Source organism: Rhipicephalus sanguineus, chromosome 4 (assembly GCF_013339695.2).
Source record: "Rhipicephalus sanguineus isolate Rsan-2018 chromosome 4, BIME_Rsan_1.4, whole genome shotgun sequence".
NCBI classification, from domain to species: domain Eukaryota; kingdom Metazoa; phylum Arthropoda; class Arachnida; order Ixodida; family Ixodidae; genus Rhipicephalus; species Rhipicephalus sanguineus.
The window spans coordinates 105241403-105256610 of NC_051179.1; the positions used below are offsets into that span (position 1 = coordinate 105241403).

Below are 15208 nucleotides of genomic sequence, written 5' to 3' on the forward strand. Positions count from 1 at the left end.
TCAAGCGCTATGATATTTAATATTCGCTTGGGCTCTTAAATTTAGTGCTCAAATTTTCCTCCAGTTCACATTTTCTGCGTGTAACCTGCCTGAAAAGGTAGTTTCATCGTAGTGTGGCCCATGCTGCTGTGAAACCACACCCCAATGGAAAGTGTGCATTACCTGCACTTCAAAATTTTGTGAAAGTCTTAGAGCAGGTTATATTTACAGACTGGGAAAGAAAAATAAGATGCACATGCGTAACCTGCAAAAATAACAACATATAGTTATCTGGAAAACAAGACTTTCAAAAGTGAACTAGTACATTTAACTGTTTTCTTTTTGGCAAGTAAAGAACCAGCCTTTTAAAAATCACTCGTGGACTTACACCAAGGTTTTATGTAAACCTTACTATTCAGACCTTACTACTCCCTTTCCATTCTTTTATATTCATTGGTAGGCTTGTGCGAATAGTAGATTTTAGGTTAGAAGTGAATTCAAAGCGAATAGTGATTTGGTCGAATAATTTCGAATTGAATTTGAATAGTATATATCACATATTATAAAGAAAAATGAGCATATTTGCCATGACCCAACTAACCTGCACAATATTTTTTTTTAATTGAAAAGAAGCATGTGTAAATGTCATTCTTTTTGGTTCAAAGGGAAGCGGAACCAACTTTGAATAGTAGCAGGATTTGACTTTCGGTAGAATACAAGTGATAACCTGTAAAATACGCTATGTTTTAAAATTTACTATTCTTAGAGCATATAAGTCGGTATAACGAGCTGTTAAACTTAAAAAAATGATGTATCTATGTGAGGGTAATTTGTTCGTTTAACCTTGAAGTGGGGCTTCGCGGCAGTGCGGATATCCCCTGGATAGGTGTATTCACCGTACAGCGCCCTTCCACTGCAGTGTAACCACCTTTACAGGATGTTGCATGCAATTTATATGTCTATTCGTTCATTTCGAATACTTCGAAATTTAGGATAATATGAATTCGTTTCGAAGTGAATTCGAATACTGTAATATTCGTTCGAATATTCGAACTGCTCGAATATTCGCACAAGCCTACTCATTAGTATTTGCTTAAATAAAATTCTACAAGCCTACACTATAGTAAACCGATCAACTTTTGTTCAAAATGTTAAAAAAAGGGAAAGCACGGTGACTTCAATGGCTGCAGTTGATCACCCAGCTTCACTGGAATGACGATGCACTTTTCAAGGTGCATATACAAGCGAAAGTAATCATTGTGCACACGACCTATGGACGTCTGCATTGACAGTAAAGAAATTCGAACGTGTGGAAGTGCTATGCAGCTTAACGGGCTGCTGTGGTTGCTCAGTGGTTATGGTGCTTGGCTGCGGACCCAAAAGATGCTAGCTCAATTCCGGTTGTGATGATCACATTTTGACGAATCTGTGATGCGAGTGCACATTGAAGAGCCAGGAAAGCAGCCATTTTGGAATGACTGGGGAAATATTTAATTCCTAGTTAGAAAAAAACCAAAACAAATAATGACGCAAAATAAAAAGAAGCATGCTTAAGAGCTTGTACGAGATTTTAATGCATTGCAGGATAAAAGGACGCTTGAAAAGGTGCCAGTCCATTTTTTCATTTCTTTTTTTTTTTGCTCAATGTGCACCGCAACCAAATGAAACATTCACACCAAATAACACACCCCTCTCTGACAGTAGTTCTTCACACCAACACATTCACACAACACAGATGAAGTGACAAACGTAATGACAGTCCCAAAATGTGCAAAACATGAAGAAAAAAAAAGACAAGAAAAAAACAAAACAAATACAGCCACTGAGGGATGCAGTGTCAAACGAGTCTGCAGGGTTACACTCCCCAAAGGCAGTTCTTGATGTACTGCAACAACTGATGCGCCACGTCTGATTGGCCGCTTCGGATGGTCATGTGGATGACGATGTCGGCGTAGATGCGCCGAACTCTTATGTCGGTGCTCAGAAGCAACGGCGTGTTGTCCGGTTCGGGATTGGCCCCTCCGACGCCTTCGTCGGCTGCCATGTCATCCTGCAAAGCCCCACGGTGGTTGTAACACTGTATGACAAAGCTAAGGCTGGCATAGTAAAACAATGAATTTCCAAGCGAACCTTGTATCGCCTCACAAGTGTTGTGGGTGTTGTAGGTGTGACCACAAAAAACCTGGTGCCCGCAAGCGTAAAGAAATGTGGCCCTTGAATGTGCGCCGGTCACACGCGTATTTGTGTGCACCGTTTTCCAATAATTGATGCTCTCTCTCTCTCTCTATCATGGGCTTGTAAGCGCTCAGCTGTTCCTGATACGGCAATCTGATCTTTTATTGAGGTGACATGTCATTTCATGTTGCCACATTTCAATGTTGCCTGGATATGAAGGCGACTGTCGTTGTTGCCTGTGGCAACTGAAGTGTTGTGCCGCTAAGCAAATGAGTGAAGGTCCAATTCACAGCATGGAGGAAGGAAACAGTTAGGAGGGAGCATTGCGTAATTTGAAAGAAAGAAAGTAGTAGGTCAGGCAAGCACACTAAGCTTCGCTTGCCTCCATTTTCCCGATAGGGAAAGGGTTCCTGAAATTTTATTTTTTTCTAGACAACGTCGACTAATTTGAATGAAAATTGTAAAGGAATTAAAAAATGGATACTGAAGAGAAACCCGAAATTAGCTTAGACTCGTTAAGTTTTGTTTAAGAACTCTATTTTGGTCAATTTCATTGTAAGAGGTACACTACTGTATAGAAAATGAAGGATGGACAGCCATTGAGGTTTGCGGTGAAACTTAAATGCTAGTACGTCGATGTGATGTAACGGATTTCAGACTTCATCCTGTCATATTAAGCTCATCACCAAAGTGGTGTCACCACTTTGCTTGCTTTGACATCTCTGCTGGCATACCATGCATACTCGTGGTAGGAGGCGCTCTTTTTTGGTGTTGCAGAAGCGTAATATACTATATTACAGTTAAAATTATTTTCCTATAAAATGTCCCTTTACTTGCATCATAATGATAACTTTGCAGTGGCCATCCATGCCCAACTGTGGTCGGATAGACTTCATGTGGGTTCAGAATTCACAAATCTCTGCTCTGCTTTAGAGGATTCCAAAGTCATTTCAATGCTCATTCTTTTGCTGCGCTGTACTGAAACATCAGGACAAAACGAGAAGACAGGACACATATGTGTCCTGTCTTCTCATATATGTGTCCTGTCTTCTCATTTCGAACAGGTTTATGTCCTGGTGTTTCAGTATAGTGCAGCAAAAGAATGATGCCACACAAACTAGCCCCTGCCGAATCCTTATTGAACATTTCAATGGTGTTTTCTGATTTTTTAAAGCTTTCGCAAAACCAAGTACAGCCAACCACGTTTATGAAAATAATACATAGGATGGTGTGTTTTGTTCTTTATCAACATTACAGCACTGTTTATTTCCAAATAATGTATTACCTACTAGCTGATTTTGCAGTATTATTAGGTACCGGCTTCCTCCTCTGTAACAAACAGGTAGGATACACTTCACTTTATTAAAGAAAAAAAGGAAAAGCTACCATTGCCTAATACTGAGTGTAATGCAAATTGTTAATGACAGCATGAGAAGGTGGATACTGTTGGCTGCAGGCCCTAGCCTTGTTTGAAATTTTGTACAACTCCCCCACCCCAGCAGAGGAGAGCTTAGGAAACCTAGAATCTATGGGTATGTGCACTTACTGCACTTTCCTCGGAGGATTTGTCACTGTGATCCTGGCGTTGAATCTTGTTTGGCGGCTCGTCTGCGGCACCGTCGTCTTCCTGTTTCCTCTTGACGCCGTCCCTTTCGTAGCTATCGCTATCGGCGCTGACGTCGCCTTCCATGGCCTCTTCCGGGGTCAACCAACTCGGCAACTGCTCGGGCAACGGTGCAGGATCTGGCTGTGGTGGCACGTGATTTGAGGAAGTGACAGCAGCCGAAGGATCCTCAGCTTCCGACGGGACAGCGGAAGACTCCGACGCTGCCTCCTGTTCCTCGGCGGGCACGTCGGTGGATTCGCTTGGCTCGGCTTCCGACAACGGCCCGTTCGTGGAGCTCTGAGACAGAGCAGCGGACTGCTCGGGCAGCTCTAATGCTGGATTTCCTTCCGTGACCGGTTCGCTTAACGATTCGGTTGGCTCTTGTTTATCAACTTCCATATTACAGGGCTTGTCCGAAGAAGAACCAACGGGCTGAGCAGTGGTCTCGTCCAACTTTGATGGCTCCGTCGTAGATTCAGCATCAGATGCCTCTTTTTTGACAGACGCCTCCAAGTTAGCGTCCCCTGAGAATAAGAAAGAAAAAAGTGGAGGAAGGAGAGCTTTATAGAGGGCATTGTAGAGAGCCATGTTTAAATCATGTTGAAGTTTCGATTTCTCTGGACAGACATGACTGAAGTGCAAAAGCGTACTCTTTCATGTGTTGGTTATTTAGTTCCAAGGCAAGCAGACTAAATGGACACTCAAGGCAAACAACACAGATAGATTAATACTTGAGTGCATCTTAAACGTCAGTTAGTGACAACAGCTCTTTACTGTAAAAAAAAAACGTCACAGTTTCGCCGCAAGGCCGAAGCAATGAATGCGATAGCAAGAAACTAATGCTATATGAAGTGAGGCTCGCCAATGGATACTCTCAGTTTGAACAGTGCTCCTGTTGCAAAGGCGGCCGAAGCAGTGAAGGAAACTAGCGTGCTTCAAGTGTCGAGCTGTGACACTTGATAGTTCGCGCTCATCTTCTGTTCGTTTAGCGGCGTCCCTTGAGCTCGAGTGGCTTTCGTACGCTGCGTAACATGAGCGCGGACATCATGGTGAAAGCGTGAAACATCCCTCTTCCCCTCAGCACAAGAAAACCGCGCGAGCAGACAGCGGAACGGCAAGGTTCTCCCTGCGCAAGTATAAGAAGAAGCGAGCGAGCGAGCTGACGACTTTTAAATGCGCCTGTCGTGCTCCTAACGCCATCTCGCTGGTAATGAAGAAACGCTTATAAGCGCAGCCGTCTCTGAGTCCGTCCAGTGGTAAAGAGTGTGTATATAACGCTCGCCGTTACCTACGTGAACGATCTGCGTTTCGTGGCGTAGTGGCTAGCGCCACTCGCTGCGGCGGAAGAGGTCCCTGGTTCGATTCCGCGCCTCGGAAGCATTTTTCTGAATTATTTTTCTTTGGGGCTTTTTATATATATACATACTTATACATATACGGTGCATGACGGCGGCGACGGCGACGGCGACGGCAAAATCCAGCCGAGACTGTCCATATAATTGCTATCGCAATAAAAATTTGGCAGATCACATGCACTGTGGGAATTGATCATGACTGGGTCTATGAGGGGACTGTGTTTTCCTATTTTTGGTGTTGACGAGGAGGCGCTAGCATATATGGGCGACTTTCTGCAGCATTGCAAGGGCACGGCCATGTTTGATCACGTGAACGTGACTGGCCTTGGGCCAGTGAAGCGGCTGTAGCTGTACCACACAAGCTGCTTGCAGCAGGGTGTAAGCAAGTCATATAGTTGTGCATCGGAACGTCGTTCTATATGCGATTGCCTTTCTCTCTTGGCAACTAGCACATTACAAAGTTGCTGAAATGCACACAAGCTTCCTCACAGCATGAAGGAAACAAGCTAACAACTGTGGAAGGACTACACAACACGACCTCAGCCTTCGGTTTGTTTCACTTGCACTGTAAGCGAAGATGCAGTCCTGTCGACCTGATTAACTAGCTTCACCCACACTGGACACTTATTGCTGTACAGCGTCTCTTGAGAACATGTCTCGAGTAAACTCGCAAGACCACTGACATCGTCACAGCCGACCTTGCTTTGGTGAGTCTTGTGTCTGCTCGACGACCGGAGGCTCGTCTCTGGGCTTTTGGGCTTCTTCGGCTTTCTTGGCCTCCTCCTGCATGCGGCGTTTGCGCTCCATCTCCCGGCGCCTGCGCCTCAGGTGCGTCCACGTGTTCTCCTTGGCCTTGACCCACAGGTGGCACATGTTCTGACCCTCGTTGATGATCTCATAGGGGACCTGCCAAGACAGACAAATATTTCACAAACTGCCCTCCCGAGCGCACGCCACTGGTGGACAGTGTCGTCTGTTTTGTGTTTGAACGCCTTTTGACACTGGCGTCCAGCTACGGCAACAAGAAAAGCCACGAAAGAAGGAAAAGTTAGGAAAGAAGATAGTGCAACGCAACTGGAGCCGAAAAAGAAAAGAGCACCAGCCCAACATGTTACTGGTGTGTGAGAGTGCGTATGCAGTGCGGACAGAGCTACACCAGCACGGCCGAACATACTCGGCCAATAGGCTGTCTCTCAGATGACACGTATGTGTTGGGATGGCACTATGCCGTAAAGACAAAAGGCAATGCTTTCACAGAGAGTTCACAAGTAGAAGCTGGCTGCATGCTATAGTGCTCTCTCCTGGCTTATATCTTCTCCCATAGAGAAAGCCCATCACAAGAAAGACTATGCAGAAACCACCGACGACAACTGCCAATGTAAATGAATAACCTGACGCTCCTGCAAAAGCTATTCGATCTATAAATTAATGATGAGCTTGAAGGCAAATGTATATCTCTTACAGTGCGAATACTATTTAGGTAGCATTCAAGATATGCCCAATTAAAAATTATTAGGACCAAGGGATGAAAGAGGTACTGGTTGTGAGTACACCCAACTATACTGCTAATATGCAGCTGGTGCAATTTTTCTAGAGCTCTTGGTTTTTTTTGTTGTTCAATCTTGGTCCAAATTAGCTGGGACACCCTGTACATGGCTATATGGACATAAGCCGGCTGGTCGCATGTCTGCTCTCTCTGGTGCTATGAAAGGTGACGAATTTAAGTAGATTCGAAATGAACGAATAGGTGTATACTAGACTACATGTAACCCCCCCCCCTCCCGGTAAAGGTGGTTTCGCCGCAGCGTAGCTGTGCTATGCTGTGAGAACACCTTTCCAGGAAAAATCTGCACAGCTGCAAAGCCCCACTTCCAGGTTAAATAAATGTATTACCCTTACATCGATTAACAATTTTTTAAAGTTTAAAAGCTTGTTATACGGGCTTATATGCTCTTAGTGAAATTTAAAATCACATATTTTACCAGTCATCACTTGCATCCTACTGAAATTCAAATCCTGCTTCCACTTCTCTTAGAACCAAAAAGAATGACATTCGCACATGCCTTGTTCCAATTCAAAAAAATAATGTGCAGGTTAGTTGGGTCATGACAAATGTGCTCATTTTTCTTTACAATATGTGATACATGCTATCCGAACTATTCGATTTGAAGTTATTCGACCAAATCACTATTCGCTTCGAACATAAGATGTACTATTCGCACATCCCTAATCTAAACCTTTACTCATCACAAAGCCTTTGTGCCTTCAGAAATGCGTGGATGCCATCTCTAATCACATTGATATTGACCACAGTGTTGTTGATAATAAATGCAGCGCACAATATTTAAATTTCAACTCGGTGAAAAGACCACCAATGTCACAAATCTGATGAACGCTGATGGGCGATTGTACTGTGGCCTGCCCCCATACTAGCATCAAATTCATTGAATACACTGTGACAAACGGACAATCTATTCCAGCCAGCTCATTGGAAACAATATTATTGGGATGTGCCGCAAAAAGCACATCTTAAATGAAATCACAGGTCTAGCGCTGTGGCTGCATATTGTGAAGGAAGTTGCCAGATGACATGGGTTGTAGCTTCCACTCTGATTTTTTTTTGGAATATCGGAACAGGATTTTCCAATATCATTTGGTAAATGAATATTTGTTCATGCAGTAGGCATTTGTAAACTGTTATCTTGGTACAGTTGATAACTGAACATTCCTTTAAATTGGACATTTTTTCAGCTCCCGTGAAATCCAACTTAATGAGGTTTTTACTGCAAGGCTAAAATTCCCATTACCAACGTCAGCATCATGTAGTGAAGGTATCCTTGTGTCAGACCTGAGTGTATTGCGAGATTCCACTTCGCTACAGTACCACTCCTGGAGAACAGAGAGCACGCATGTATACACTGTGCCGAGGCAATTATGTACCTCGATGGAGTTGAGGGCGCTGATCAGTTCCCGCCAGACGTAGTGAACCCGCAGGGTGACCGGTACTTGCGAGTGCGGCAGCACCAGTTCAATCTTGGTCTGCTGCTTCTGCTGTCGCACCTTGGAGTACGGAAGCTGCACAGGCACACACATAACAGTCACCACTGAGTTGATGACTGACTGCAGTCGATTTTTCAATTCACACGACTACGCTAAGAGAGCCATTGTGAAGTAGAGCATTTTTGCATTCCTGTCCCATAAAAATGTGCACTGCATCAAACGTGCACTGCAAAATGTGTACATTGAGTAGGACTACAGCTGTAGCTTGATATGATGTATATATGGATTATAACAAGTTACTAGACATAAGTAAATTCTCCAAACTGGAAGTTTATGAAAAATTATCTTGTTGCTACATTACGGTGTAAAAAACATTCATTTTTAACGAATATCAGATATGATGAACTAACTACTTATGTCAGATATGACTTCGCTAAACCTATGTTTGAACCTATGTAGTTCGATTTATGCAAATGGCAATCTCTTGCTTTTCCTTATTTGTGAAATTTCGCGAACGATAATAACACTTCCTAGAATATTACTGTCATCGCGTTCATAAAGCTGACTGGCTACTTTTGCTGGCATCGACACACCCATGTCAACAAATAAGTGAAACATGATTTGACAACAAAGGTTCCATGTGCATCTGTGTACTCCAACATTTCGATACACGTTTATCCCATTGCACGTCTATCATGCTAAAAGCTCTACTAAAATGGGTCACTGTGGAAGTGATACGGAGCAAGAATTCGTATCACATAATAAGAATGAGTTCGCATGCCTTTTGGAGGTTGACGTTGAGAAAGGTCCACGCGACGGCGTAGCGAGTTGTCTTTCCCTGGTGAAACTCTGCAACACGAGAGGACTTGACCTGCGGAGGAAACACAACGTGAAGGTCAGCAGACCTCGGCAATGGCAGCAGGCTCTTACAGCGATCGCTGCTGTCATCTTAAGAACTACTAACTGTACAACTTTACATGAGAGTGCTCGTGTCTGTTTTAGCGCTGCTTGCTGTGGCCTCTGAGACAAACGCACAGATGACACTAGTCTTAGAGTGTCTGTAGTATGCACAACCCTAAACAAATGGTCACCATGTCCAGCACACTGCCACAGGAGCATAAGTTTGATTGCAAATGGCAGTTGTGGCCAAAGCTTTGTTTTCCTTTTTTATGCACCGAAAGCCAAGTTTGAAAGTGCAGTTTAAAAGCAACGAGACGATGGTGCACATACGGACATTTCGCTGATGAAACTTTCTTGCGCTCTACTGCTTCTCCACCAGCCTCCAGTGTCCTGCTGGGAAGCTTACCTTGTTTTGAAGAGCACTGAGCACCTCCTTCACACTGCTGTTCTTGCCCAGCATACAGGTGTACAGGCTGCACAAAGAATTGAGCACACTTCAGTTTTTCAGCCGATTGAACAGACATTTGAAGGAAGTGCTGGTGTTGCTCAGCCCGATGAAGTATTTCGTAAAAAAATTCATTTGCATTTATTTGCCAGAACAAAGGTCCCAATTATCAGGAGAAAAGAACAGTACTCTGACTATCCCTTTCTTTTTCATATGTCACAAGTGGACTACAGCGCTGATACTGAGCACACCTTACATATTGAGAATGTTACAACTGATAAAATTTCGCAAACGCGACACTACGGGTCAAGGGCGGAGAGGAGGAGAGGGAGGGGTTGCCCTGCACACCAACCTTTTGAGGATTACGTACTACATTTGTTAATGATGCAACAATGAACACAGTACACAATTATGAACACTTCCATTCCAGGTCGAGTGCACACCATGAAAGCCTTAAGAAACACACAGTTAGCCTTAAGCACAGATAGCCTTAAGAAATTCTTCTCCAGACTTCACTGCGATGCAACTAAATTTACATAACTATGGATCTGCAGCAAAATAAATAATGAATGGTCATAGTGAATGGCTTGATAATGACTGCCTACAACACAGGTACGAAATGGTACGTGCAACGCTAACAGGCTGGAAAAGTGAAGCCCAGATTATAGCAAATGGACTAAGCTGGTGCAGCACACTGAATACGTACTAAATATATGTTTTATCCGATGTTCCTTTTTAAGCTTATGCACAGACATCGGCAGAAAAGAGAATAGTCTTCAAATCCATACAAAAGAACGAAAAGCGAAGTGCCCCAGAAAGAGCCAGGGAAGGGTGTCATGCGCATTTTGATGACTCCCCATGATGCCGCGAAAGGTTACCAGAGCATTATGAATTATGCTCGTTTGGCACTTAAAACAAAAACTTCTCAGTACAGGTGGCGTTCAAACGTAAGTGTGATAAGGCCTTTTGTGACGACTGGCTGCAGTGATAAGTCTTGTGAAGCTCATAAAATAAGAGGATTTTACATCGTGTCATAAGGTCACGGTCCTCACCCAATTTTGTCCCGCAGTATGAGGCTGTCCCGCAGCAAGACGTCCTTGAAGAAGCCTGTCTCTCCCGAGTTTGCCCAAACCTGTAAATGGAGGGTGCACACCTGACATCAGCATCATTTTTTATTTAGACATGAGGCTTGTGCTAAAGCTGCATGCATGTAGTTCCGTGGTACCTGATTTCCTCGCATATAACTCGCACCCCCTACTAGAAACTGCAGAAAAATAAAAATGAAAAAGAACCTTGCGCATTGCCGTAAAGATGCCTTCCTTGCATTACTGTGAAGCAGTGCCGTGAAGCCAACCCACACACCGAAATTCGTGCATATCGCACACTTCGACTTTAGCTGTGAATGTTCTGCATATCTTGTGCGGGTTATCCGTGAGAAAATGCAGTATTTTTATAGTGTTTGTATTGCACAACACTTCTATTGAGTTTTTGTTGATTTTTTAAACTAGCTCTTGTAATTCAATTCAATGTGCCGAATAAATTTTAGCAAGGATAAGAAGAAAGCCTTGACAAGGTTTACAAATGTACGAAACATAACATCAATCGGGCTTTGTACATTCAAACCTGAGGCCCAATCACACCGATGGTTCTCCGAGATTGGTATACCTTTTCTGACTCGACGCCCCCCATGTCCGAAGATGGAGAAGTGCGCCCTTGCTCCTTGGCCTTCGTCTTGGCATCTGCCTCCTCGGCCGATGTGAAAAAGGGTGGGTTGCAGACACACACGTCAAACTTGTGCGACTCCGTCTTCTCCACAGCCTCAACGAGTGAGCCAACCTCCAGCACTGCATCCACGGAAAACGAAGTGAGCATTTGTGAGTATAAAGCATGTTGCATTAGCAGCCAATGTACGATGGCAGACTTGCCAACTGAAAAATTTAAGTACTATTGCAGTCGTAAGGAATGGGGACTGAATTTTGGTGGAAAATGCAAAATATTTCAGTTACTCAAAATGATGAATGTCAATTAGGCACAACAGGACCAGTCACGGTGGCGTAGCAGCCCACGGTACTGTGGTGATGAACTCAAGTTCATGCACTGGGTTCAATCCCGAGTCTGATGGTCACATTTAGATGGGAGCAGAATGCAACAACACTTGTCTAGTACATACTTAAAATAAGGTGAATGTTAACTCCAGCTAGTCAGAATTAGTATGGAGTCTCCCACTATGACAGGACCCATTGTAATATTGCAGTTATGTCATCTAAAATCTCAGAATTTAATTTCATTATTGTCTAATTGTGATGCAGTGAAATGGCACTCTGCTCTAGAATCGCAGCTAGAGTAATCAGCAAAACAGAGAAACAGGAAAATGTTAATCAAGTTTCCTCGTAAAATGCTTCAGTAGCAGCGGCATAAATTTCGATGGCCATTGCACTTTGGATATGTAGAGTGGATGGGTGGCAGTTCAATGTGAGTAGGTTTGAAAAATTCGACTTGGAGAAATCAGTCAGCTACTACATTCTGGACTTCTAAAAACAAACTTTGCCCAAGACCTGATGCAAGAAAGAATCAAAGATTTTGGTGTCAGACTACAGTCATTTGTGAGGCTTAAAGCGACAAAAACATTGCAGCAACTTCAGGCTCCTCAAGATCATGAGGCAGTTTATAAATGTATTGAGAACATGAGAGGCCATAATTTCTGTTTGTGGTAGTTTAGCTAAGTTAAGGAAGGGAATCTGACAATAAGCCATTCGTAGCACTAAGCCACAAGGAAATCCATACGGATTTCTCAGAAATAATGCTTCCTAATTGCCAAAAAATTTGTCCCGGTCCCGGGCCAATGCCTTTGCAGGGCAGCCAACCCTGTGGGTTTCCACGGAACCGATTTGCAATTGCAGTTTAGCTAAGCGATTTTATAGCAAATGGTTTTTTTCCCAAAGCAAATAGCCTTTTTTGTCCCTTCCAAAAAGGACACATCACGGACACACTACAGTGTCGTGGTATGTCCTTTTTTCCTTCTGGTGTCCTTGTCATACTTGCGCTGTGTTCAGGATAGCTTTTGTCTAATTTTCTGTGGTTCAATCCTTTTTCTTTTCCATATGAAAGAAAAATAACGAATTCAACTGACTCAACTGACTGGTTCAACTGACTCCTTGGCAGCCTTAGTACACTCGTCCCTCTCGCATACTCTTCATGTGATCACTGGTTCATCCTGAATGTACCTGCTCTGGTGTCCATTTTCTCTCTTTGTCTTTTTGTTTGAATGTTATACCAGGGCTATATCTGAACGAAAGCTTGACAAACAAACACAATAAGCTTACTTCTTAGATCACAGCTGCTTTTCATGGTAAAATGTAAAGAGTACATGCAAAGAAGGAGCATCAGCAGGCACTCACCTTTGACGTGATCCTCAAGGCTGTTGCGGGTCACATTTTCTGTGGCCGAAGTGGCGGCAATGGGATCCGTCTCGGTACCCACAAAGTCCCAGCCGCACTGCTTGTGACCCAACAACGCCAGCACGCATGATGCTCCCGTCCCTGTTGGAAAGTTGCGCCAGTCAGGCCACGTCAATATGTCAGCCCTCACCAGAAGAGCCACAGATGGTGTGAACGATAGTGTGTTGCCTTACTAGGTTCAGCTTTGGTGTGTGCTAGACTATGACGTAGTGCTCCTCTACCGACAAACAGTTACCTAGACCCAAATTCAGAACACAGTTAGCCAGTATTCTAGCTTACATAAAGAGGACAAAATGGGGCTGGGCATGGCACTTAATGCGCGGCACAGGCGGATAACTGGTGCTTTATAAGGGAAAGCACAGTAGACAGAATTAAATGCTGGGATGAAATTAAAAATGAAAGAAAAAATAACAAGAAAAAAAACATGCACGCACAACTTGAAATCAACGACTGCAATACAAGGAGAATTGGAGTTCCTTGGGAGAGGCTGCTCAATTCATCCAGCAATAGAATCAACACAGGCTTGTTATCATGGGCAGTGCCTGCAGCGAAACATGTATTCTGATCCAAAGAAAGGACATAACAGCTTCAACATGTGCGCTCTGTGATATTACATACGCACCACACTGCAGCGTTGGAAAATATTATATGCAATCAGTTGTCTGAAAGCATCCTGCGCACTGTGTAGCTCTACTACATAAAGCAGATTGAAAAAAACAAAAACAAAAAAAACAGACTGACTGTGCAAACAGACAGATATGCTATCTCTGCTGGCTGCACAGTGCCAGCAAGCATACATGCAGTTTGTGCAAAGACTTTGCACGCACTCTTCGACGTTTACGTAATAGAAAAAAAAAAGACGCAGCATTTTTTTTTTTTTTTTTTTGAAAGTCTAGGACGCAAGCGGAGGAAGCTCGCACTGTCGGTCACTTGATCGCAGCCCGACAGAGAAAGCAAAACCACTGCACTGCTGGCGACAGCGTCGGAACCGAAACTGCACGTAAGAACAATCGCCCGTTCTTCTGTGGTCGTCAGAGCTCCGGCTGCCTTGCGTCATCGGGGTAGAACTACATATGCATGATATCGCATACTGCGTAGTGCGTCACCACACTGTTCACTGTAACCACACGGCGCATCGTAGCATGTCATAACTGACAGTGGACAAAATTAGCGAAACCGTTGTCAACTAGACAAAATCGGTTTTCAAAACCCCGGGTTCCGGAACGTATGAAGAGAGAGCAGCGCTTGATGACATCGGACTATTTACTTCACATAGTGCACGAAGCGTACGTGTCAACAATATCATCAGCAGGTGGCCGGGCACAGCTGGGACGATCGAGTCCATCCCACTCACCGACATCGAGTGCCACGACGTTGTCTTTCCTCTCTAAGACCTTCTCGACCAGGTCTTGGACCCAGAGCAGGTAGTTTAGACGCTGCGGCACAGCCGGCACCAGTCGACCCTGCGGCAACCGCACGTCCAGCTCGAAGAAGTGCTTGAGCAGCGTCTTGGAGAGCGCCCGCTGCGAGTCGGCATCCTTGAAGTCGAGCTTGGCTTTGCCCAGCGTGTTGTAGGTGACGTGCTGCGAGAAGTCGAAGTACTTCTCGGCAAGCACCGTGAAGTCCGGCGGCGTACGGAACACACTCCGTTCGTGCATCATCAGCACGTCTCTCTTCATGGCGCAGTGAGTACGCTACGCGGCGAGCCGCGTTGGATGGTTTAAGATTAAGGCGCCTTACGAGGTCGACTAGATCGGCTTTACAAAGTGCGCGAGGCCTCCTTGGGCGGTAAACGCGCTGTCGCTTTCTAAAAGCGCAAACACGTCGAATGTTCCGCCATGTCTGAAGGCTAGCAGACGAGGCCTACGCAATGGCGCTTGCCGGCGTTTGCTTGACATCGAAGCTATGTAAAAGCCCACAAAACATTTTAATTGACTCTGAATACGTGTTTAAATTATAATTGAATTCATTACAGTAAACGGTGTTTTTGTTATTCAGTGGCGTCTAATCTCTTTCTTCAGGCGACGCCGATCTCCGAGTCTAATTCAGAAATCTCAAAGGCTATACTTTTATGGCCTTCATGTTTTAGAATTGCTGCCGGTACTAAGTCAATCCAAGCCTACGCGCTCTTTTGGTGCGTGTTTTGATGTCTGCTGCTGGCTCCAGCAACAAGTTGTTTCACTTTTGCCCGCATTCATCTACTACTGGGAGAAATGTCCACTTTGCGATACATCGCTCGATCTCTCGTAAACTCTAGGGTTTGCAGCACGCGCCTTATAAGGTGACATTT

General features: G+C 44.3%; 1 protein-coding gene across 1 annotated transcript; it reads right to left on the reverse strand.

The window, feature by feature from the left end:
* Nucleotides 1–1443: 1443 nt before the first annotated feature.
* Nucleotides 1444–14821, reverse strand: LOC119390515 (RNA N6-adenosine-methyltransferase mettl16). The gene is made up of 10 exons (XM_037658130.2): nucleotides 14273–14821; nucleotides 12859–12999; nucleotides 11126–11304; nucleotides 10513–10592; nucleotides 9422–9488; nucleotides 8897–8986; nucleotides 8056–8190; nucleotides 5814–6021; nucleotides 3701–4284; nucleotides 1444–2029 (listed from the first exon to the last, which is right to left on the reverse strand). Exons 1-10 carry the CDS (start codon nucleotides 14595–14597, stop codon nucleotides 1835–1837), a joined length of 2004 nt encoding a protein of 667 aa, XP_037514058.1. The 5' UTR covers nucleotides 14598–14821; the 3' UTR covers nucleotides 1444–1834.
* Between the last annotated feature and the right edge of the window lie 387 nt (nucleotides 14822–15208).